At 35.7% G+C, this 24,881-nt stretch overlaps 1 protein-coding gene across 2 annotated transcripts in view; it reads right to left on the minus strand.

Moving 5' to 3' along the window:
- The window catches only part of FGFRL1 (fibroblast growth factor receptor like 1), a 257,674-nt gene that overhangs the window by 12,785 nt on the left and 220,008 nt on the right, over positions 1-24,881 (minus strand). For both annotated transcript variants that reach the window (XM_053704255.1, XM_053704256.1), the window contains one exon: positions 299-379. In XM_053704255.1, the coding sequence (XP_053560230.1) occupies positions 299-379 (81 nt within the window). The remainder of the gene's footprint in view (positions 1-298; positions 380-24,881) is intronic.

Here is a 24,881-nt window from a genome sequence, read left to right on the forward strand (position 1 = left end):
CTTACATTATAAACTGGGTTTCAATTTACAACGGTTTCGATTTACAACCATTCCTTCTGGAACCTAACCCCGGCATAAACTGAGGGCTACCTGTACTGTGTAATGTGTTTGTGCATTGTATTATTCAATGTTTTGCACTGTATAGAAAATTAGTGTGTATGTATATATATATATATATATATATATATATATATATACATACACACACTGTATATAAAGAATTTCTTAATCTGGTCAAATGCAGCATAATAATTTATTTGGCTATCAATTTAACTCAAGAGTGAGAGCAGACACTTACCCCACTGCTTGCCAGAAAAGTCTTCAAACTCTGGATTGGGTCCCTCGGGAGGTTGATTGGTCTTCCCTGCACTTGAGTCATCTGCAAACAAAATAAAAAACAGTTCTTACTGATTTATTTAAACCAATTTGCTTCTATAACTGATGTGTACAAATATATATAGCTTTCATTTTTCAAATTAATCTCCAGGGAACAGCAATTATATTTCAAGAAATGTACTAGGGTTGTTCCAATCATATTTTTACTTACCAAAAGTTAAAAGATATATATATATTATAGATACATACAGTGTTCTCCACAGAAAATTAGCCAGGTGGGTGCAGTGTAATATTTTCTAATATTATATAATTTTCTGCTATCCAAAGCACACATTAATTGCATAATGTAGCATAAATGTATTTAATGATAATGTGTGCAAAAAAAAAGTTGAACATTTTTAATATTAGCTAATTTAAGCTTAATATTGGCTAAAATTTAGCTGGATGGTCAGTAATATTAGCCAGGTGGTGCACCCGCTAAAAAGGTCCTGGGGAGAACACAGTATATATATATATATATATATACAATCACTCAAAAATGGTATAACTAATGCTAATCATAATTTTATGTCATATCTCCTAAGAGTGTTTTTCAAGTATTTAATAAAACTACTAAAATAAAAAACAAAAAAAATCACAAACAAAGCACCGCAATGAAGAAAAGTAGAAAAGCATCTCTCTTATAGGGACAAAAAAACAACAACAACATTTTCTTCATGATTTGGATAGAATATACAATTTTAAACAACTTTCCAATTTATTTCTATTATCAAATTTGCTTCATTCTCTTGTTATCCTTGACTGAAGGAACTGCATGGAACTACTAGCAGCTAGCTGAACACATGTAGTTAATCAATCACAAGAGACAAATGCGTGCAGACACCAATCAGCAGCTAGCTGAACACACGTAGTTAACCAATCACAAGAGACAAATGCGTGCAGACACCAATCAGCAGCTAGCTGAACACACATAGTTAACCAATCACAAAAGACAAATGCGTGCAGACACCAATCAGCAGCTAGCTGAACACATGTAGTTAACCAATCACAAGAGACAAATGCGTGCAGACACCAATCAGCAGCTAGCTGAACACACGTAGTTAACCAATCACAAGAGACAAATGCGTGCAGACACCAATCAGCAGCTAGCTGAACACACAAAGTTAACCAATCACAAGAGACAAATGCGTGCAGACACCAATCAGCAGCTAGCTGAACACATGTAGTTAACCAATCACAAGAGACAAATGCGTGCAGACACCAATCAGCAGCTAGCTGAACACACGTAGTTAACCAATCACAAGAGACAAATGCGTGCAGACACCAATCAGCAGCTAGCTGAACACACGTAGTTAACCAATCACAAGAGACAAATGCGTGCAGACACCAATCAGCAGCTAGCTGAACACATGTAGTTAACCAATTACAAGAGACAAATGCGTGCAGACACCAATCAGCAGCTAGCTCTTAGAAGTGTAGGATTGGATATGTGCATATTCTTTTCAACAAGGGATACCAAGAGAACAAAGCACATTTGAAAATATAAGTAAATTTAAAAGTGTCTTAAAATTACATGTTCTATGTGAATCAGGGAAGTTTAATTTTGACTTTCCTATGCCATAAGGGATTGATCTGGCATAAGTTTACAAAATCAATACACAAACCTTTACAGTGCAAATAATTCATGGCAAGCCATTAAAATATGTGTTCTTTTCTATTAAATGTCCTTGCCTTCAAAATATTTAGTCATGCATTTAAACACTATTTCAGCCCACATAATCCCTAAATATTTATGCAGTCCTGTAAAGCTGAACAAGTAAAATGTGTATCTGTAATAAGAATGAATGATAGTTTTACACAAACGATCTAACTGCCAACAGTTACTAGGAGTTGGAAGGTATCAAAGAAAGAATGCAGAGTAGCTATTTTAAATCTCACAAAAAGCAACGGAGGTTTATTGATCTTGCTTAACTCGTCCATACACAAGAATTTTCAGTAGCAAAAAAAAAAAAAATGAAAAAAAGAATGGAAACACACATAAATCATTTACAATGTCTTAAACCCAACTGCAGATTGCATGCAATAAACTGAAGAATATAACCTCTTAGTTATAACAAATTCCAGTCAAGAAAGGGAAGATCTGATGAAGGTTCCCAGAAAGGGCTGAAACGTCTGCTCCCATATGTAATATATAGAAAAATCTAAATACCCAGCTGTTGATTACTTTTGGTTTTATGTTGCCACTAGTAGCCTAATAAACAGGTACAATGGAATGCATAGCTAGGTTTTTGTAGGCAGTTACTACAAGGTTAAACCAATGATGTACATTTCAGGGTTATAGCCTTTGAAAAACCTAGTGGAAATGACATTCTTGGGGGCCGAATTATCAAGCTCCGAATGGAGCTTGACGCCCCTGTTTCCGTTTAGGCTTGGCGGAAACAAGACCGCTGCTCCATAACTGGTCCGCCTGCTCTGAGGCTACGTACATCAATCCGCCCAATCCTATACGATCGGGCTGTTTGCAAGAACTGCTTGTGCAATGATAAATGCCGACAGCGTATGCTGTCGGCATTTATCAATGTGCGGCGGACATGATACGCTACATGGTATCATGTCCGCTCACACTTTCATAAATCGGCCCCTTGGTCTCTGCTGCTGTGGCCAGTTGGGGACAAATATAAATGAAATTGCACTCTAATCAAAGCAATCACAATGTTGCAGGGTCATATACATTGCACCATACTTAAAGTAAGATGCACTCCAGTCTCTCTGCAAGCAGTTGAACGAGCACACAAAATACTTAATGAATGTGTACTGCAATGTACTTTTTTTCCCCTTAATTAAACATAGTATGGGTTTTACATTTTGATTTTAAAGTCCCTTTAAGAGGAAAAAAAAAGATTACAGACTATAATCCTGCTATTTTCACACAATGTGCTTTCAGCGTTTTTGATTTGGTGCAAAGACAACTAGTTAGCAAATGTACACATCATATGGTTGTCTGGTGGCTAAGCAAAGGCCACAGGACTGACTTGCATGCTTCATGTTACATAATGTCACGTGCGCACACAAGAGAACGCAGAAATGCACCAACTGACTGGCATTCCCCACACTAACTAGCTGCCAAGCCTTTCATGTGATTCAAATTGCTCCCAATTCATTTGATCCTTTGAAGATGCAACTTTATTTCTTATCCAGCCAAATTCCTAAAACCTGTGCACTTACTGACAAGGAGCAGGCTATGTCTATCTAAGGGGAGAACATGAAGGTGTACCACATTCATCTGCAAATCTTCTGTTCCATTCAGGTTTATTTTATTTTTTGTATAAAGTATGTTTAAAGGTACAGTCTACTCCTGAATTGTTCTTTTTTTAAAAAGATAGATAATCACTTTATTACCCATTCCCCAGTTTTGCATAACCAACACAGTTATATTAATATACTTTTTACCTCTGTGATTAACTTGTATCTAAACCTCTGCAGACTGCCTCCTTATCTCAGTACTTTTGCAGACTTGCATTTTAGCCAATCAGTGCTGACACATAAATAACTCCACAGGAGTGAACACAATTTTTATCTATATGTCACACATGAACTAGCGCTGTCTATCTTTGAAAAACTGTCAAAATCAACTGAGATAAGAGGCGGCCTTCAAGGCCTTGGAAATTTGCATATGATCCTACTTAGGTTTAGCTTTCATCTAAGAATACCAAGAAAACAAAGCAAATTTGATAATAAAAGTAAACTGGAAAGTTGTTTAAAATTGCATGCCCTATCTGAATAATTTAAGTTTATTTTTGTCTAGACTGTCCCTTTAAAATACATTATATATTGAACAAACCAGCTCCTTTGTTACCATGAATATTTGAACACATCACTAAAGTGTGTAAATATATTTACTGGTTAAAAATATCAAGCAATTTTTACCTGACTCCTAAATATTAAGGGGCCATTAAAGTTCCTTATTTTCTTTGTTGAATCTAAAACAGAACATTTTAAAAGTGTTATTTTTTGTTTTTTAAACAGATGTTTTGTTTTTATGCCAATAGAACTGTGGGGTTGTCCTTATCAGCCAATGAGTAATCTGATCTATGGGATATGTTCATAAAGATGCACTTTTAAAAACAGTACATTTGCTTCATTCTCTTGGTATCTTTCATTAAAGGAGCAGCAATGCACTACTGGGAGATAGCTGGACACATCAGTAAACCAATGATACAAGGTATATGCAGCCACCAATCAGCAGCTAGCTCCCAGCTCATAAGCCTACCTAGGTATGCTTTCAACAGGGGACACCAAGAGTGCAAAGCAAATTAGATAATCAAAGTAAATTGGAAAGTTGTTTAAAATGGTATGCTCTATCTGAATCATAAAAGAACATTTTTGAGTTTCATGTCCCTTTAAAGGAACATGAAACTCAAAAGTTTTCTTTCATTATTCAGATAGAGAATAACTATAAAAAAGTTTCCAATTTATGTCTATCATCAAATTTACTTTGTTCTTATGTTATACTTTGTTGAAGAGATACCTAGGCACTACATAACAGGAAATAGTGCTGCGATCTAGTGCTCTTGCTAACGTATAACATTGCTGCAAACTGCTGCAAATATAGTGCTTTTTATTAATTAAAATAGTGTAGCACAGAACTACACTACACTACTTGTTATGCCCGTAAACTCTCTGTGTTAAACAACATATTCCGTTTGGATTTCTTATAAGAATATGAAGTGGTCATGATACAGTGCCGCCCATATCAGGGCAGAATAAGCATCTCTTAAAGGGACATTAAACACTAAATAAATGCTAGATAGAATGATGCATTCAAAGAAAAGATAGCCTGAGAAAAATATGAAGATGTATTTTTAAAAGTTTCATTAGCAGTTTAAATACTGACAAAATAAGTGTAACATTTAAATGTCTATAAAACAATGGGAGCTGCCATGTTGTAACTTAGGTGACCTTCTCTGCTGTGGCCAATTAGGCACAGTGATAAATAGGTCACTAGAGTGAGAAGCCAATGACTGTAGGGAATATAACAGTGTTCTGAACTTCCGTGTCTAACTGGAACTGAAAAGTTTACAATTTCAGAATGGAATTACAGGAAAAGGGGACAAAATAAATAATTAAAGTATATTGCAAAGTTGTTTTAAAATATATGATTTATCATTTTATATTACCATCTCAAAGTGTTTAACATCCCTTTAAAGTTCTTCAGTTTATCGTATGTACACAGACATTTGCCGCCTATAACAGTCCCACCTCTGTGTATTTTTATGTAGAAACCAGGAATACAATTTATATGAAATAAACCTCTTAATGTACATTATGTATCTTTGAAGCAATCTGAAAATTGAATTTTGCAGAACATAAAACGCTACCCCATTTAAATTGATTGGGTGTATTTGGCAGAACAGTCTAAGGGTTGTTTGCGTGTGAGTGAAAGCACTAAATAGCGCACCACTTGTAATCTGGCCCACAATGTTTGGCATTTAGGAAGGAAGTATCATTGGGGCTCTACAAATAATTATTACATAATGTAAGGTAACAATGTTTAACAAGGTTTAACCAATAACCTGTGTCTAAACAGGAATAAAACATTTATCACCAAAGCTAAATATAATAGTTACACCTGTGTTCATCACTTAGTCTAGTAAATCAATTATACAACTACATCTGCCTCACATATTAATAATATAAAGCAAAAATATATTAGTTAGCACGTGCAAAACTAAGCACAAAGGATAATTACAAAGTAATGTTTTAGTAAATTGTGCTGGAAATCGATCCGTATTGGCCCAGTGACCATATTTCAACACTTCTGTTTTTCTAACAGCTACAGCACATTTTATTTTTGACAAGCTCACTTCCGCAGCGGAAGGTTAAATCCTGAATCTCCGCCAAGCAAAACTTAATAAGGCCTATGAAAAGGTATCATACACAAGAGACAGTTTTTAGCACCAGTTAAATGACACGTCTGAGTCCCTCCCTCCAGATCTTGCTGTCAGATAGTTAAAAGGATTACATGACTGAACCAGCCATCAAGATTTCTATAGAATATTGTTAAACAATAACTTTACAAATTATAGGGAGGCAAAAAGTAAGATCAAAATCCTCCACCATGCAAAAAATGTAGAGAGAACAACTCGTGTAGCCCATTTTCAAATCTAGACAAATCAGGCTTGTTTTTCCTAGAGAAAACCTCTGGATACATTGTTGCAGCAAAGGATTCTGGGTAAGATATGCAAGTGAGGTTCACGTCTCACTTTTTTACTTCAATCTGCTTATAGGCAGATTCCCTTTCAGCCATAGCATTGTTGTGTATGCAGCTTTAAGGGCTTGGCTAGGGTTAGTACAGTGGGATGGGTCTGAATCACTGTACTAACCCTAGCTAACGCAACATAGTCGCTACCTATTTAAAGCTCATTCCTCCAATCCCTGAATAGACAGTGTTAAAGGGACAGTCTACACCAAAATTTTTCTTATTTAAAAAGATAGATAATCCCTTTATTACCCATTCCCCAGTTTTGCATAACCAACACAGTTATATTAATATACTTTTTACCTCTGTGATTACCTTGTATCTAAGCCTTTGCAGACAGCCTCCTAATCTAAGTGCCTTTGACAGACATGCAGTGTAGTCAATCAGTGAAGACTCCTAAATAACTTCACGGGAGTGAGTGCAATGTTATCTATATGACACATGGGATCTAGCACAGTCTAACTGTGAAAAACTTTCAAAATGCTCTGAGCTAGGAGGCGGTTTTCAACTGTTTAGAAATCAGTTTGAGCCTAGCTAGGTTTAGCTTTTCAAAAATACCACCAAGGGAACAAAGCAAATTTGATGATAAAAGTGAATTGGAAAGTTGTTTAAAATTGCATGCCCTATCTGAATCATGAAAGTTTAGTTTTGACTTTACTGTCCCTTTAAGGGAACGCCTCCTCCTGTAATGTCACACAGGTGAGTAGCGTAAGAGGAATATTACCAAATAGAAACATATATATATATATATATATATATATATATATATATATATATATAGATCACCTCCTTTCTTATGCCTTCACATAACCACAAAATGAGGAGTGTTCATTTGTATTGAGCCTGTGGAGGAGGTGTGAGCCCCAAAACGTTGCTCTGTCTGTACTGACAGGAAAATATCACCTGAGCATCTCTATGTAAAAAAGGAAGATATTTTACCTCACAATCTCCTCAGCTCAGCAGAGTAAGTTCTGTGTATAAAAATACACTTCAGCTGTTGCTCAGCTGCAGGTAAAAAAAATAAAAAATGAAGAAATGAACAGTAGCCAATCAGCATCAACAGTGCTGAGGTCATGAACTCTTTTACTGTGATCTCCTGAGATTTCACTTAACTCTCATGAGATTTCATTGTAAACTTCCTTTAAACTGAATAGGCAAATAGCATGAGAGTGCACGAGGCTCAACCCCTTAGCTGTCCCGGGACAGACATACTGATTTAATGCTTAGAAGTCCTTTACAATGGGATGTGGCTACTGAGAAACTTTTGAGGTAAAATATCTTTCTTTTTTACATAGAGATGTTCAGGTAATATTTTCTAGTCAGCTTTTTTACAGCTATGCTGCATCCCTTTCAAGTGTTTCAACATTTGGGTGTTATGTCCCTTTATTTTATCCAGAAAGAACACAGCCATTAAAGGACCAGTAAACACAGTAGATTTGCATAATCAACAAATGCAAGATAACAAGACATTTACTCTGAATTTCAAATGAGTAGTAGATTTTTTTTCTAACAAATTTCAAAGTTATGTCTATTTCCACTCCCCCTGTACCATGTGATAGTAATCAGCCAATTACAAATGCATACACGTAGTCTGTGAATTCTTGCACATGCTCAGTAGGAGCTGGTGACTCAAAAAGTGTAAATATAAAAGAATGTGCACATTTTTTTGAATGGAAGTAAATTCGAAAGTTGTTTAAAATGACATGCTCTATCCGAATCATGAAAATTTAATTTGACCTGAGTGTCCCTTTAAATTGATTTTATCCGAAGTGTATCTCTGTTAGCTGTAAATGTTGAGTGTTTTAGTTACAGAACCCTAAGGGTCCATATCTAAATGATTTAAAATTTATATGTGAGTAAATGGAAATATAAAAATGAAAAGGGGGATTTTTAAATGAATTCACTAAGGTGAAAAAAAGATCACAATGGATCGTGATTATCTACTAATGCACTCTCTCTGTGCTAGTGTGTAAAGCTAATTTGAAAATAGAAGTGAATTTAAAACTGTCTTAAAGGGACATTCCAGACAAATTGAAATCCACATGGATGCATTTCAGTTTTGAATAGAAGCATGTTTGTAATAAACATGCGTTAGCAAAAATGCTTCTAATAAAAGCTAAAGCTTTTTCAAAAGTGTATTTAAGTATGTAATTGATCTATGTGCTTTTAAATTTTGACTGGAATGTCCCTTTAATATTACATGTATCTAGATAATGCAGGTTTAAAGGGACAGTCAACACCAAAATTGTTATTGTTTAAAAAGATAGATAACGCCTTTACTACCCATTCCCAAGCTTTGCACAACCAACATTGTTATATTAATATACTTTATAACATTTAAACCTCTGAATTTCTGCCTGTTTTTAAGCCACTACAGACAGCCTCTTATCACATGTTTTTGTATTAGCTTTTCACAACAAGTTCATGTGGGCCATAAAGATAACAGTGTGCTCATGCCCGTGAAGTTGTGCACAGCACAGCACTAATTGGCTAAAATGCAAAACAATAGATAATAAATAAAAAGTCAGGTGATCACGGGGCTGTCAGAAGAGGCTTAGATACAAGGTAATCACAGAGATAAAAAGTATATTAATATAACCATGTTGGCTGTGCAAAATACAGGCATTATCTATATTTTATAAACACTAAAACTTTTGGTGTTGACTATACCTTTAATTTTGACTTTCCTATCCCTTTAATTCACACAATACAATATTCTATGGTTCCTTATATGGTACCATATAAATGAATTACATGTAATACATGACATATTGTGATACTGAGTTTAACATATTCTAAAATCTGGGCCTTACTGTTTTTGTCTTGCTACATGAACAGGCTTTGTAATGTGTTCCAATGCCAGCCACTGCCACAACCTGACAGCCAGAGTTGGTGCCTTTGATGTTCCAGGCCTTGAAAGCCCCATTTCACAGATGATCCAGCTTTGCATAAATAAACATAGTGACCCCTGCACTTAATCCAGAGACCAGAGTATACTTCAAAGCAAAGGGTAGGGGGAATGGAGCGATCAGAATGCATCATTAAGGCAACTCCCGCTCAACACTTCAGGAAGAACAAGGGGCGTACAAGAATGAAAAAAGGGAATGCTGTGAAATGAGGGAGAATCTGATGTAATCCATTCAGGCTTAAGCAAGTATAATGAGGAATACTTTTCACAAGCAGAAAAAGGGGATTTCACGACTCATGTTACCATTTTCTCCTACAAAACAGAGCACATATATATTCGTATTCTCGAAGGACTGAGTTCAGCATTAAATATATATATATATGAAGAGGTTTAATAATATCTTTCAGAAATTGGAAAATCAAAAGCAGACGAACGGATTGGAGATTTTGCTACTTCTCCAGACGGCAAGTAAGGTGCTAGTAGCCAAAAAAAATTATGAAACACAGACTAAAGTGAATTATTTCCTTTGACAAGGAGAACAATTGAAACATATTTTTTTATGGGCATTACAGCTATTTGCTGGCGCTAAACAAAGAAACGCAAAAGGTCCAAATCAACACATAAAACCAAATGAAAAAAATGTCAGAAATAATAAAGAAATGACTAATGGGAGTCTCATACTTTAGTACGTCTAATGAAAAGATGTTTATAATGAATCCTATGGAGATTTAAAAGATTATGAAGCAGTGAACTGATATTGTGGTATATTAAAAAGTATCATGTTTTTTAATACATTTTTGATTTACTTTTTTTCTGGAGCCAATTGTTGAGCGAGTGAAACGTTTACACTAAAATGAAGAACAGCACATGAGGCAAAAAAATATCTGATATTGTGGTCCCATTTTCCTATGAGTTTAATACTAAAAAAAACTAGTGTATCTAAAGTGTCAAAGGCACATTAAAGGGATATGAAACCCATATTATTTTGTTCATGTTTAAGATAGACAATACAATTTTAAACAACTTTCCAATTGACTTCAATTAGCAAATTTGCTTAATTGCTTTGGTATTTTTTGTTGAAGGGGCAACATTGCCCAACAGGAAGCTTGCTAAATAAATTGGGTGAGCCAATGACAAGAGGCATATATGTGCAGCTACCAATCGGCAGCTAGCTCCCAGTAGTGCATTGCTGCTCCTGAGCCTACCTAGGTATTGTTTTCAACAAAGGATACAAAGAGAACAAAACAAATTAGATAATATAAGTAAATTGGAAAGTTGTTTAAAATTGTATGCTCCATCTGAATCATGAAAGAAAATGTTTGAGTTTTATGTCCCCTTTATCTAAAAAAGAATTGTGAAAAAAATTTTGAATTAAAAAAATATCCAAAAGCTGTAAAATCAAAGGGACCTGAAAGTCAACATTTAAAGAGATATAAAACAGTATGAGACTAATATAACATTTTAATTATGTGTAGTTTCTAGTTTCATTATTTATTTTGTCCCCTTTTCCTGTAATTTAACTATGAAAATTGCTGGTTTTCTAAATTTCACTGAGTCTCTAAAAAGTAATGGGCGCCACAATTTTTTAACTTGAGTTTTCCCCTTATCTATCTTTTTCTGCTGATGACAAGTATGGACTGATAAAAAAAATGCGATAGCTGTGTGAAACAAAGAATTATTTAAAAAGGTTTCAACACAGTCTTGTTTGCACAAACAGAGATAAATAAACTAATTCAAATATGATGGCATCTATTACTTTATAGAAACTAAACCTTTATAATTATATTACAACTACATATTATTCTAAGGCTAATTGTTGGTTTTAGTACATATTATGTCTAGCATATATTTACTCTTTAACATCCCTTTAAAGGGACAGTTTACCCCAAAATTGCCTCCCCTTTAATTTGTTCCCAATGATTCATTTTTCCTGCTGGAGAGTATTAAACGGTTTACAAGTAGCTCGTTTACCCTTATTTCGGCATTTGAAATAGCTGATATAGCTTGTGCTATCCCATTCCCCACCTATACTAAAAGTTTCTGGACCTACATCCAGGCTATTGACAGGCAATTTAAACACAGTCAGCAGAAGAAATTACACTCCCTGTGGGGTGTAGTAGAGAAAACTAATACAATTATAATTTTACATTATTCTCTCTAAGTATAGAGCTTTATTTTACAGACAAATATAAGATAAAGAAGCAAGTGTGTGTACACAAAGTTATAACATAATGAGATATACTATTACCTGCAAGCTAGACCCATTGTAATAGGCTGTGGTTTCAAAGCACAAAACCAGCTACTTCATATACACAAATAAAGCTCAAAATGCAATTTCTCATACATTGTTTACTCTGCAGCTGGTTTAATACGTTAAGAGAAAAAACTAGTTTACAGTATACTGTCCCTTTATTTACTTTGGACAGAATATGCAATTTTAAGAGACTATGATCAAATTTACTTAGCTACCTGGGTATCCGCTGTTGGAATGCAGGTAGGTAGACTCAGGAGCGAGCATGTGTCTGGGGCACTATATTGCAGCAGTTTTGCAAGAATGCTTTCACAGATGTTATACATAGTGCACTGGTGTACAAGACAGCTGTTTAGGGGCACAATACATGCGTATCCCTGCACACCCTGCAGCATGTGTAACTCATAACTAACAAGAAAATATGGCAGAGGTGGCAACCGTACCTGTAATCCTATTATCAAAGTCTGCCCTCCCTGTCTTGTCTTATTTACTGTACCCCTTGTATAGGACCCGTATATACAGTTTATTTGCATAATCAACCAATGCACAAATAAATAAAAAATGCAATAGCACTTATTCTGAAGTTAAAATAAGTAGTTATTTCTATTTCCACTCCTCCTGCATCATGTGACAGTCATCAGCCAATCACAAATGCATATACGTAAATTCTTGCACATGCCCAGTAGGAGTTGGTGACTCAAAAAGTGTAAATATAAAAAAAGACTGTGGACAATTTGTTAATGAAAGTAAATTGGAAAGATATTTAAAATTGTGTGCTCTATCTCAATCGTGAACGTTTAATTTTGAATTGACTGTCCCTTTAAAGAATCTGTTGGTGCAGTACAAATTAACGGCTAGATTACGAGTTTTGCGGTATGAGTGAAAAAGCAGCGTTAAGGCTCATAACGCTGCTTTTTCACTCCCGCTGGTATTACGAGTCTTGCAGGTTTAGGGGCATCGCACACTTTTTTGGCCTTAACGCAAATTAACTTACGCAATTTGAGTAAAGTCTTTTTTCAATGGGACTTCCATAGAGCCGATATTCCAAGATTTTTCTGGGAGGCCAAAAAGTGAGCGGTACAGCCTATCCCGCAAGATTCGTAACGCAATCTAAAGTCAGTAGTTATGAGTTTTACGCTACAAAGCTGTAGCATAAAACTCATAACTAAAGTGTTAAAAAGTACACTAACACCCATAAACTACCTATTAACCCCTAAACCGAGGCCCTCCCGCATCGCAAACACTAAAATTAACCCTATTAACCCCTAATCTGCCGCTCTGGACATCGCCGCTACTATAATAAACATATTAACCCCTAAACCGCCGCACTCTCGCATCGCAAACACAAGTTAAATATTATTAACCCCTAATCTTCCGCCCTTAACATCGCCGCCACCTACCTTAATATATTAACCCCTAATCTGCCGCCCCCAACGTCGCCACCACTATACTAAATTTCTTAACCCCTAAACCTAAGTCTAACCCTAACACCCCCTAACTTAAATATAATTAAAATAAATCTAAATAAAAATTGCTATCATTACCTAAATAATTCCTATTTAAAACTAAATACTTACCTATAAAATAAATCCTAAGCTAGCTACAATATAACTAATAGTTACATAGTAGCTAGCTTAGGGTTTATTTTTATTGTACAGCTAAGTTTGTATTTATTTTAACTAAGTAGAATAGTTACTAAATAGTTATTAACTATTTACTAACTACCTAGCTAAAATAAATACAAATTTACCTGTAAAATAAAACCTAACCTGAGTAACACTAACACCTAACCTTACACTACAATTAAATAAATTACCTAAATTAAATACAATTACCTAAATTACAAAAAACAAACAAACACTAAATTATACAAAATAAAAAAATATCAGATATTTAAACTAATTACACCTAATATAATAGCCCTATCAAAATAAAAATAGCCCCCCCCCAAATAAAAACCTAGCCTAAACTAAACTACCAATAGCCCTTACAAGGGCCTTTTGCGGGGCATTGCCCCAAAGAAATCAGCTCTTTTACTTGTAAAAAAAATACAAACACCCCCCAACAGTAAAACCCACCACCCACACAACCAACCCCCCAAATAAAATCCTGACTATAAAAACCTAAGCTCCCCATTGCCCTGAAAAGAGCATTTGGATGGGTATTGCCCTTAAAAGGGCATTTAGCTCTTTTTCAATTGCCCAAACCCTAATCTAAAACTAAAACCCACCCAATAAACCCTTAAAAAACCTAACACTAACCCCCGAAGATCCACTTACAGTTTTGAAGACCGGACATCCATCCTCAACGAAGCCGGGAGAAGTCTTCATCCAACCCAGCAGAAGTGGTCCTCCAGATGGGCAGAAGTCTTCATTCAGACGGCATCTTCTATCTTCATCCATCCGGCGCGGAGCAGGTCCATCTTCAAGACATCCGGCGCGGAGCATCCTCTTCAATCGAAGTCTTTTTCCTGAATGAAGGTTACTTTAAGTGACGTCATCCAAGATGGCATCCCTTGAATTCCGATTGGCTGATAGAATTCTATCGGAATTAAAGGTGAAAAAATCCTATTGGCTGATGCAATCAGCCAATAGGATTGAGCTTCAATCCTATTAGCTGATCCAATCAGCCAATAGGATTGAGCTTGCATTCTATTGGCTGATTGGAACACCCAATAGAATGCGAGCTCAATCCTATTGGCTGATTGGATCAGCCAATAGGATTGAAGCTCAATCAGCCAATAGGATTTTTTCACCTTTAATTCCGATTGACTGATAAAATTCTATCAGCCAATCGGAATTCAAGGGACGCCATCTTGGATGACGTCACTTAAAGGAACCTTCATTCGGGAAGAAGACTTCGATTGAAGAGGATGCTCCGCGCCGGAAGTCTTGAAGATGGACCCACTCCACGCCGGATGGATGAAGATAGAAGATGACGTCTGGATGAAGACTTCTGCCCGTCTGGAGGACCACTTCTGCCTGCTTGGATGAAGACTTCTCCTGGCTTCGTTGAGGACTTCTTGCCGCTTCTCTGAGGACTTCTCCCGGCTTCGTTGAGGATAGATGTCCGGTCTTCAAAACTGTAAGTGGATCTTCGGGGGTTAGTATTAGGTTTTTTTAAAGTATTATTGGGTGGCTTTTAGTTTTAGATTAGGGTTTGGGCAATTGAAAAAGAGCTAAATGCCCTTTTAAGGGCAATGCCCATCCAGACGCCCTTTTCAGGGCAATGGGGAGCTTAGTTTTTTTTAGTTAGGATTTTATTTGGGGGGTTGGTTGTGTGGGTGGTGGGTTTTACTGTTGGGGGGTGTTTGTATTTTTTTTACAGGTAAAAGAGCTGATTTCTTTGAGGCAATGCCCCGCAAAAGGCCCTTTTAAGGGCTATTGGTAGTTTAGTTTAGGCTAGGTTTTTTTTTTTTTTTTGGGGGGGGCGGTTATTTTGATAGGGCTATTAGATTAGGTGTAATTAGTTTAAATATCTGATAATTTCTTTTTTTATTTTGTCTAATTTAGTGTTTGCTTTTTTTGTAATTTAGGTAATTGTATTTAATTTAGGTAATTTATTTAATTGTAGTGTAAGGTTAGGTGTTAGTGTAACTCAGGTTAGGTTTTATTTTACAGGTAACTTTTTATTTATTTTAATTAGGTAGTTATTAAATAGTTAACTATTTACTAACTAGTCTACCTAGTTAAAATAAATACAAACTTAGCTGTGAAATAAAAAAAAAATTTAAGATAGCTACAATGTAACTATTAGTTATATTGTAGCTAGCTTAGGGTTTATTTTATAGGTAAGTATTTAGTTTTAAATAGGAATTATTGAGGTAATGATAGCAATTTTTATTTAGATTTATTTTAATTATATTTAAGTTAGGGGGTGTTAGGGCTAGGGTTAGACTTAGGTTTAGGGGTTAATAAATTTAGTATAGTGGCGGCAATGTTGGGGGCGGCAGATTAGGGGTTAATAAATTAAGGTAGGTGGCGGCGATGTTAGGGGCGGCAGATTAGAGGTTAATAATATTTAACTAGTGTTTGCGATGCGGGAGTGCGGCGGTTTAGGGGTTAATGTGTTTATTATAAGGGCGGCGATGTCCGGAGCCGCAGATTAGGGGTTAATAAGTATAATGTAGGTGTCGGCGATTTCAGGGGTAGCAGATTAGGGGTGTTTAGACTCAGGGTTCATGTTAGGGTGTTAGGTGTAAACATAAATTTGGTTTCCTCATAGGAATCAATGAGGCTGCGTTACGGAGCTTTACGCTGCTTTTTTGCAGGTGTTAGGCTTTTTTTCCAGCCGGCTCTCCCCATTGATGTCTATGGGGAAATTGTGCACGTAAAACCAGCTCACCGCAGCTTTCAGCAGCGCTGGTATTGGAGTGCGGTATGGAGCTCAATTTTGCTCTACGCTCACTTCTTGCCTGATAACGCCGGGTTTATGAAAACCTGTAATACCAGCGCTGTAGGGAAGTGAGCGGTGACAATAACTTGCAAGTTAGTACCGCACCGCTCTTACAGCAAACTCGTAATCTAGCCGTAAGATAATAATGCAAAAAGAAAAGAAAAAAGGCTTAAGGTAAATATATAAACTAGTGCAAAAAAGCATGGGGAAATTAATTAAATAAAATGTGGCCACAGTGGAGCATGCCAGGAGGAAGGTTATTATAGCTCTGCACTGATGTTTGGCCATAATGTCTGTCTTAGTTCAGAGACAAAAAGCATAAAAAACAGAAAAAAAAATTGTAATTAGAACTGGAAAGTTTCACTGGTGTAGACCAGGTCATGAACTTGCTAGATATGAGAAATTGCATTATCTGAATCACAGCTGATTAAAGTTTATATGTGCAAAAAATTCAACTTGTGACTCTGTGATCAATTTGCATTACCCCTTTAAGACATGAATATATCACATTGTTTCTCATTTGCATACAAATCTGTTCATAAACGTTTATTTAAAAGTTTAGGAAACCCTACATGCTATTGATCTGCAAAGCAGGTCCTATTTTCCTCTTCCTCTTTTGTTATGGTTCTCAGAATATTTTGAAATATTTTCTATAATATCAGCCAATCATTGGATACAAGGGGAATTTCATTATTAAAAGGAAAATTAAACTTGTATGATTCAGATAGAGTATGGTTTTAAACAACAATCCAATTTACTTGTTGTCAAATTATCTTTGTTCGCTTGGTATCCTTTGTTAAAAAGCATACATAGATAGGCTCAGCTAGCTGATGATTTGTGGCTGCAAATATATGCCTCGTCATTGGCTTCTTGTCACAAAGTGCTCCAAAGTTACAGATGCGTACGCACCCTGCTTAACTGCTTATGTTCGAGTTGCTGCACAGCACAGGAAAGGGTAAAGTTATCACAGAATGTGTGAAAATCCCTCTAGAAATTATATCTGTATCTCATAGCATAAGCAACTAGCTGAGTCCCTCTTGGGGCCAACTGGCAACCATTTTTTAAAATGATGGGTTCAACAAGCTCATGTGTAAAACTTTACTGTTTTGTCCCCATTAACTGGAAATTTTGGTAGATACCCATCCTGTCCATTTTATATTTGCCAAGAAAAAAGTAAAGGTTTGGGTAAATTACACCTGGCATAATGTGTTATAGATTACATCAGCAAGATATGTGGCTCCAAACCAATGCTGTAGAATAATTGTGTCACTTATGTGTCAAGAAACTTGTAATTGTAATTATTCAGCATCAAGTAGACTAAAATATGTGCAAGGTCATAAGGGGTTGGAATGGAGACAAGAAATGGTGTCTTACGTTCCTGTCCCTTAACCACAAGGCTGCTCCCGTCCTGTGACATTTGGTCTCTAGTAGGTCTGGCTGTATGACACTAAAAGAGAATCTGTGAAGATTAATCTACAAAGAGGCTGGGATTTTCCAGTGTGGTAATGGATTTTCAAGTGACATTCCTCAGTGCAGAGGACACCTATGCCAGCTGCTTGGAGTTCATCTGACATCAAGGCTTTCACCAGCCTAATCATATTTTCAGCAAACATGTTCTTGCCTCATGAGAGGACGTTGGGCCTACTTACCAGCTAGATTTATTGGTAGCACAAGAGGAGGAAGGACAGAGGATTCTCTGCTGCGCTTCTTATGCACATACTGCCCTACAGCTGCTGAACGTAACTTTAGCAAACATCAAGGAGAAAAGGAGGCTTTACTGAATTAAAATATTTAACATACTGGCTAGTCATCGTTCCCTTTGAAACTAAATCCCGGACAGGATTTGACTACATGGAGACGCTGCAATCTTTCCATACCATGGCCCAAAAAAGTTCAGAGGGAAACACATTGTTTAACAGTACTTGTCAGTATACTAACACTTGGTCTGACAAATTCCAGCCAGGAAACCACATCACCTAGAATTTTATTTTTAGGGTTTAACTTTTAGACTATTTGATATATTTTTATAAAAAAAAATGAGTGAAATACTTGGTTTGAGCTCTCTCTTAATAGATTTGAAGCCAAAATCTCCAATACGCTGCTTGCAAACACAATACAAAAATGACAACAATACTTTATCAAGGAGATCTACACTTAACCTTTTAAAGCCGTTATGCCGTTCTATTCCTTCATAATAAGACTGGGCTTTAAAGCCGTTATGACGGAATAGAATGTCATAGCTAACGGCTGTCCTGAAGCCTTCTGTGCTGTCAGGACTTGATCGCAGTCTTGGGGGCGTTCCTAGGGTTGTAGGGACTCCCCCCAGACGCGATCAAATAATTGAAATCTCGTGATCGTGTGCACGATCGCGTGGTTTCAATTTGTCTACATCGGAACAGTTGTTCCGATGTAGGCACTTTAGCCCTGACACGAAAGGGTTAACAATAGAATGTCAACATTTCTTAAAGGAGAATATTCTTCTTTTGTAGATTTTTTTTTTTTTATAATATAATAAATAAAATGAATTAACCAGTTGGTTGTCCTGAAGCCTTCTGTGCTGTCAGGACTTGATCGCAGTCTTGGGGGCGTTCCTAGGGTTGTAGGGACTCCCCCCAGACGCGATCCAATAATTGAAATCTCGTGATCGTGTGCACGATCGCGTGGTTTCAATTTGTCTACATCGGAACAGTTGTTCCGATGTAGGCACTTTAGCCCTGACACGAAAGGGTTAACAATAGAATGTCAACATTTCTTAAAGGAGAATATTCTTCTTTTGTAGATTTTTTTTTTTATAATATAATAAATAAAATGAATTAACCAGTTGGTTGCAAGCTTGAATCCAGAATTTTCTTTGTCTATGCCATCCACACAAACACCTACATTACATAAGTTGTCCCTTTGTGGGGTTTTTTATTTCTATACGAGTGACTATTAAAAAAAATGGGCTGGACTTGGGGTTGCCACCTCGGCCATGTTTTCCAAACAACACTTATGAATTATACATGTTGCAGGGTGTGAAGAGAGAAACATGAATAGTGCTGTTCAGTGTCACAATGTGTGTGCTGTCCAGGGTTGAGGTGGCAACCCTAGCCGGACTGGCAATAAAAAGCAGTCCTGGTAATTTTTTAACACTAGTCCAATTTTCCATTTGAGTACGTACAATGCACATGCCCCATTTTTCTCAAGAGGATACCTGGGATACTCCTTCCGCAATATTCTTTTTTTCAAAATTAAAAATTATACTATTTTGTAATAAAAAAATACCAGTTTGTTGTTATTTAGATACCCTACAACCCAATTTTTTCCATGATTCCCTTTTCAAAAAATTATTATCCATAGTGTGATCTGGAGAAGACACTCAAAACAGTGTGTCACTTTATCTCATAGTGTGACTTGAGTAGACAATAAATAGAAACATTTAAAGGAGTTCTACTAAATGGTTTATGGTCTAGAAAATAAAACTTACAAGGAAATGCTTTGTGACCTTAATACGCATGGGTCAGAAGAGAAAAGAGAGGTAATTCAGTTGCAACACCACACCAGCAAATTAACTGTCTTTAGCCCTTTAGGGACCAGCAACATACCCTATACCTCGCTGATCATTTTATGGGAATTGAGCTATTGCGGTGACCAGCAGGAAGGAGGAAGGGTATAATAGTGCGGTCCCACTATTATAAACAAGCAAACCCTGAACGACCAGCAAAATACATGGTACTTTGCGGTCATTAAAGGGTTAATGTAATTTGAACCTCAACATAGCACTAACATAAGTAAATTACAGTGAATTTAAATAACTGATAGTTATAACAACCATATATAAAATACAGATAAAAATAACTCCTGAAATCTGTGTGAATATGGTGTATGTGCATGCTCACAAAATTCAATTTAGACAGATTTTTTTTCCCTTTAAATAAAGGGATATGAAACCCAATGTAGCCAACAATCAGCAAGCGCTACCCAGGGTGGACCAGCTCCTAAGCTTACATTCCTGCCTTTTCAAATAAAGATGCCAAGAGAACAAAGAAAAATTGATAATAGGAGCAAATTAGAAAGTTGCTTAAAATTGCACGCTCTATCTGAATCACGAAAGAAAAGAAAAAATGGGTTTCATATCCCTTCAAACATTTGCAATCAATGCTTTCAATTTAAACCACTTTAAACCTTTATTACTCCACATCTAATGCTAAGATTTTCATCATACACAGAGGCATTTTAAGATATTCATAGTATCATATTTGAGATGCTTAAAATGTCAAGAGTGCCAAAATATGTTATAAGCCTGCAGTTATGTGTAGTTACACAGTTGACACAGATTACAATTTAATTGAACAAGACCTATTAGATTTTAGGATGATCTTTTATTTTCCAGTATGTCAGGTTTAAAATGAAAGGTACTAAAAACCTCCAATTTCGCTTTTATTTATTTTGAACGTTACATAATTGTAACATGACTCTAAAGCAAACAAATGTCAGTATGAGATGGCTTGGGGCAGGGATAAATCAGAGATCTCTCTAGCAAAATTAGAGCAGTGCTAAATACTTTAGTCGCATCAGATGAATCAGTCTTGTTGCTGACTGTAACATGCGGAAAAAAGAAAGCTTGTCTAATTATCCCAGGAGTCGCAATTAAAAGATTTGAGGGCAAAGGCTTAATGAGTACTTAAAAACCTACCTACATGAATTCATAACAACATCAAATTCATTTCCTGTCATGAAACCTATGTATATGTTCTTATATCCTTGTACTATTCTAAATGTGGACAAAGACAAGCTCAGAAGGATTTTAATAGACAAATTTCATAAATGAAAGGGACAGTGAATGCAAAATTAAACTTTTTTATTTTCTATCAATTTTTAATTCATTCAGTTATTCTTTGTTGAGGAATAAACTAGCTATGTTCATATAACTTCTGGAGTGTGTATGTGGCTTTAAGACTCCATGCCTGCACTGTTTGCAAGAATGTATAACATTGCTATAAATATTGTTGCATACACTCCTGCCATAGATTGATAAAAAGTACATTAAAGGCAAAATTCAACTTGTATGATTTAGATGGAGCATGCAATTTTAAACAGATTTCCAATTTACTTATATTATCAAATCTGTTTCATTCTGGTATCCTTTCTTGAAGAATAAACCAAGGTAGGCTCAAAAGCAGCAATGCACTACTGTGAGCTAGCTGAACACATTGAGTGAGTCAATGACAAGAGACATATCCTGTATGTGAAACCACCAATTAACAGCTAGCTAGGTCACAGTTCTTCATTGTTGCTCCTGAAGTCTGCCTAGGTATGATGTTACGCTTAGATATCAAGAAAACTACGCAAATTTGATAATAGAAGTAAATTGGAAAGTTGTTTTTTTTAAGTTTTTTTTTATTAAAGGAACATTAAACCCCAATTTTCTCTTTCATGATTTAGATAGAGAATACCATTTTAAACAACTTTCTAATTTACTTCTTTTACCTAATTTGCTTCATTCTCTTGATATTATTTCCTGAAAAGCATATCTAGATATGCTCAGTAGCTTCTGATTGGTGGCTGCACATAGATGCCTCATGTGATTGGCTCACCTCTGTGCATTGTTATTTCTTTAACTAAGGATATCTAAATAATGAAGCAAATTAAATAATAGAAGTAAATTTGAATGTTGTTTAAAATTGTATTCTCTGCCTGAATTATGAAAGAACATTTTTGGGTTTAATGTTCCTTTAAATGCTCTATCTGAATCATGAAAGTTTAGTTTTGATTTTACTATCACTTTAAAGGGACAAGAAACCCCAACATTTTCTTTCATGATTTGGATAGAACATACAATTTTAAACAACTTCTAATTCACTTCTATTATCAAATTTGCTTAAATCTCTTGTTATCCTTTGCTGAAGGAACAGCATTGCACTACTGGCAGCTAGCTGAACATGTCTAGTTAGCCAATCACTAGAGAAAAATGTGTGCAGGCACCAATCAGCAGCTAGCTCTCACTAGTGTAGGTTATGTGCAAATTATTCTTAAAAAAAGGATACCAAGAGAACGAAGCACATTTGAAAATAGAAGTGAATTTTAAAGTGTCTTAAATTCATATGCTCTATCCGAATCATGCAAGTTTAAGTTTGACTTCCCTATCCTTTTAAGACACGTGCACACCCCTGAGGTCCTCTGATCCATTTCTGCTGGGAGATTCTGTCATGTATAAACTACTTTTCAGTAAAGCAATTCTGTAAATCATAATAAATAGCTAGCTCTGGAATTTCTATTTTTTCACTAAAGGAGCATTACCTAATCTAGGCTAGACTGCTTTCAATTAAACATACACAAAAGCAACACAGGGTCTGTAATTAAGCGTTCAAGTTAAGCTTTTAGTTCTGCATTGGAAAAAGCTACAAAAATGCTTTAAAGAAAAAACAGGAAATAGTCGCTGGTAATACTAGACAGGATGTTACAAGACTGTCTGGGTGCCCTGATTTAATTGCAAATCCAGTATCTAATGGCTTTAGTGCGAGTTATTATTTCTAATTTGATGTGTATACAGTAATAAAGCTTTCCACTAAACGCTTGTAAAAATTACATACGTTGGAAAATGTTTACTATGATCCTTGGTATTTACTGTTCCATTACTTGACTTGTCCAACATATAGATGTTCGGAATGAAATGGTGTGATCACGAAACTACACTAAGCATGGTAAGCAGCGCAGTTTCCTCAAGATTAAAGGTGGGGGGGGGGGGTGCAGCCTTGGCAGGTTTATGGAACCCAAAGTCCAGAATGTCTCATCCAAATTTGAAACTTTTCAAATTGTTTTATGACCTTAAAAAAATACATAAATAAATAAAAACAAAAGAAAATGACTTTAAAGGGATACTAAACCCATTTTTTTTCTTTTATGATTCGGATAGAGAATGCAATTTTAAGCAACTTTCTAATTTACTCAATTTAAGGTTCAGCACCGGGGTAGCGCTTGCTGATTGGTGGCTAAATGTAGCCACCAATCCGCAAGCACTATCCAGGGTGTTGAACCAAATGTGGGCTGACTCCTAAGCCTTCATTCCTGCTTTTTCAAAGAAAGATAACAAGAGAACAAAGAAAAATTGATAATAGGAGTAAATTAGAAAGTAGCTTAAAGGGACACTGAACCCATATTTTTTTTTTTCATGATTTAAATAGAGCATGACATTTTAAGCAACTTTCTAATTTACTCCTATTATCAAATTTGCTTTATTCTCTTGGTATCTTTATTTGAAATGCAAGAATGTAAGTTTAGATGCCGGACCATTTTTGGTGAACAACCTGGGTTGTCCTTGCTGATTGGTGGATAAATTCATCCACCAATAAAAAAGTGCCGTCCAGCACTGCTGAACTAAGAAAAAAGCTTAGATGTCTTCTATTTTAATTAAAGATAGCAAAAGAACGAAGAAAAAATGATAATAGGAGTAAACTAAAAAGTTGCTTAAAATTGAATGTTCTATCTGATTCACAAAAGAAAAAAATTGGTTTCAGTGTCCCTTTAAAACTGCATGCTCTATGTGAATCATAAAAGAAAAATAATTGGGGTTAGTATCTCTTTAATATAAAAGAAAAAAATGTGCTTGGGGCTGCAAAGTATAAACAGTTTTTAAAATGCTACTTTAGCTCCAAGTACCACGTGCACAGTGGCAGTCTATAAGTTTGATGACGATGATTTGTGCATACACCTGTCAATAAAGCTAATGCACCAATCATTGGGTAAGTAGATTCTATATTTCAAACTGTGCTATTGATATGTGTGTCCCTTTTAATATGTATAACTTATTAGAGGAGAGAATGGAGAACGTGATCTGATAGTAACCTTCAAGTATTAGGGGAATAAAAAAAACTGATGCTGAACACATTTTCCCTGATAAGAACAACAGTAGAGCAAGATGTATCTTTGCAGAGGTTGACAAAAGTAGTTACCAAGGAATGACATTCAAGTAATAATAAAAATGTTTTAAGACTCAGAGCATTTTATTATTGTATTAGAATATCCCTTTAATTCTTTTGAAGAATAACTTTTAGAAATGAATACCAATGAACAGAAGTTATTTTGTCTTTTTTTTAACCTAGATGGTTTGGCAATGCATTTTTGTTTCACTGTTAATGAAACCAAAGCAACATTGTGTGATCTCATTTGAAAAGCATGACTCACGGGATAATTAGAATACCAATGCTGACTAAAAACACTTAAAATAGTAAAACACTGCATTTGTTAATTTTAATTGATTTTTTTTTTTTTTTGGTGATCTTATTGTTTTAAGCAATCAACAAACTGAGAAAATTAGTAGGTGAAATATTTGACAAATGTGTTTTTTATTCCCCCCATTTCTTAACCCGTTGGCTGCCAGAAAGGGAACAAATGGGTTAATATGCTTATTTTAGTCAAGCAGAACATGTATAAATTGCTTTTTTCCCCCTCCATTCGATCTCTTCTCCGTGTCTTTATTTTGCAAGGGTCAGTCTGAACTGGTAAGCCTTGCTGAAGTCCATAATTAACTGAAATCAAGACAAAAGGAATGAGTTGTAAGAAAATTCTCTAATAAGAAAAGAATTTTGTCCTTACAACTCTGTACAAAAGAGAGGCCATTAGGAACCTGAAGAAAGGGAGAAAATTAGAAGAAAGCTATTGCAGATACCAGTTCTCCGAAGACATCTCTAGTGGCTTTTCAAACTAATCATCAACTTGGCTAATCCTCCTAGCGAGTAAGGAACTACAAGCTT

Source organism: Bombina bombina, chromosome 2 (assembly GCF_027579735.1).
Source record: "Bombina bombina isolate aBomBom1 chromosome 2, aBomBom1.pri, whole genome shotgun sequence".
Lineage (NCBI taxonomy): Eukaryota > Metazoa > Chordata > Amphibia > Anura > Bombinatoridae > Bombina > Bombina bombina.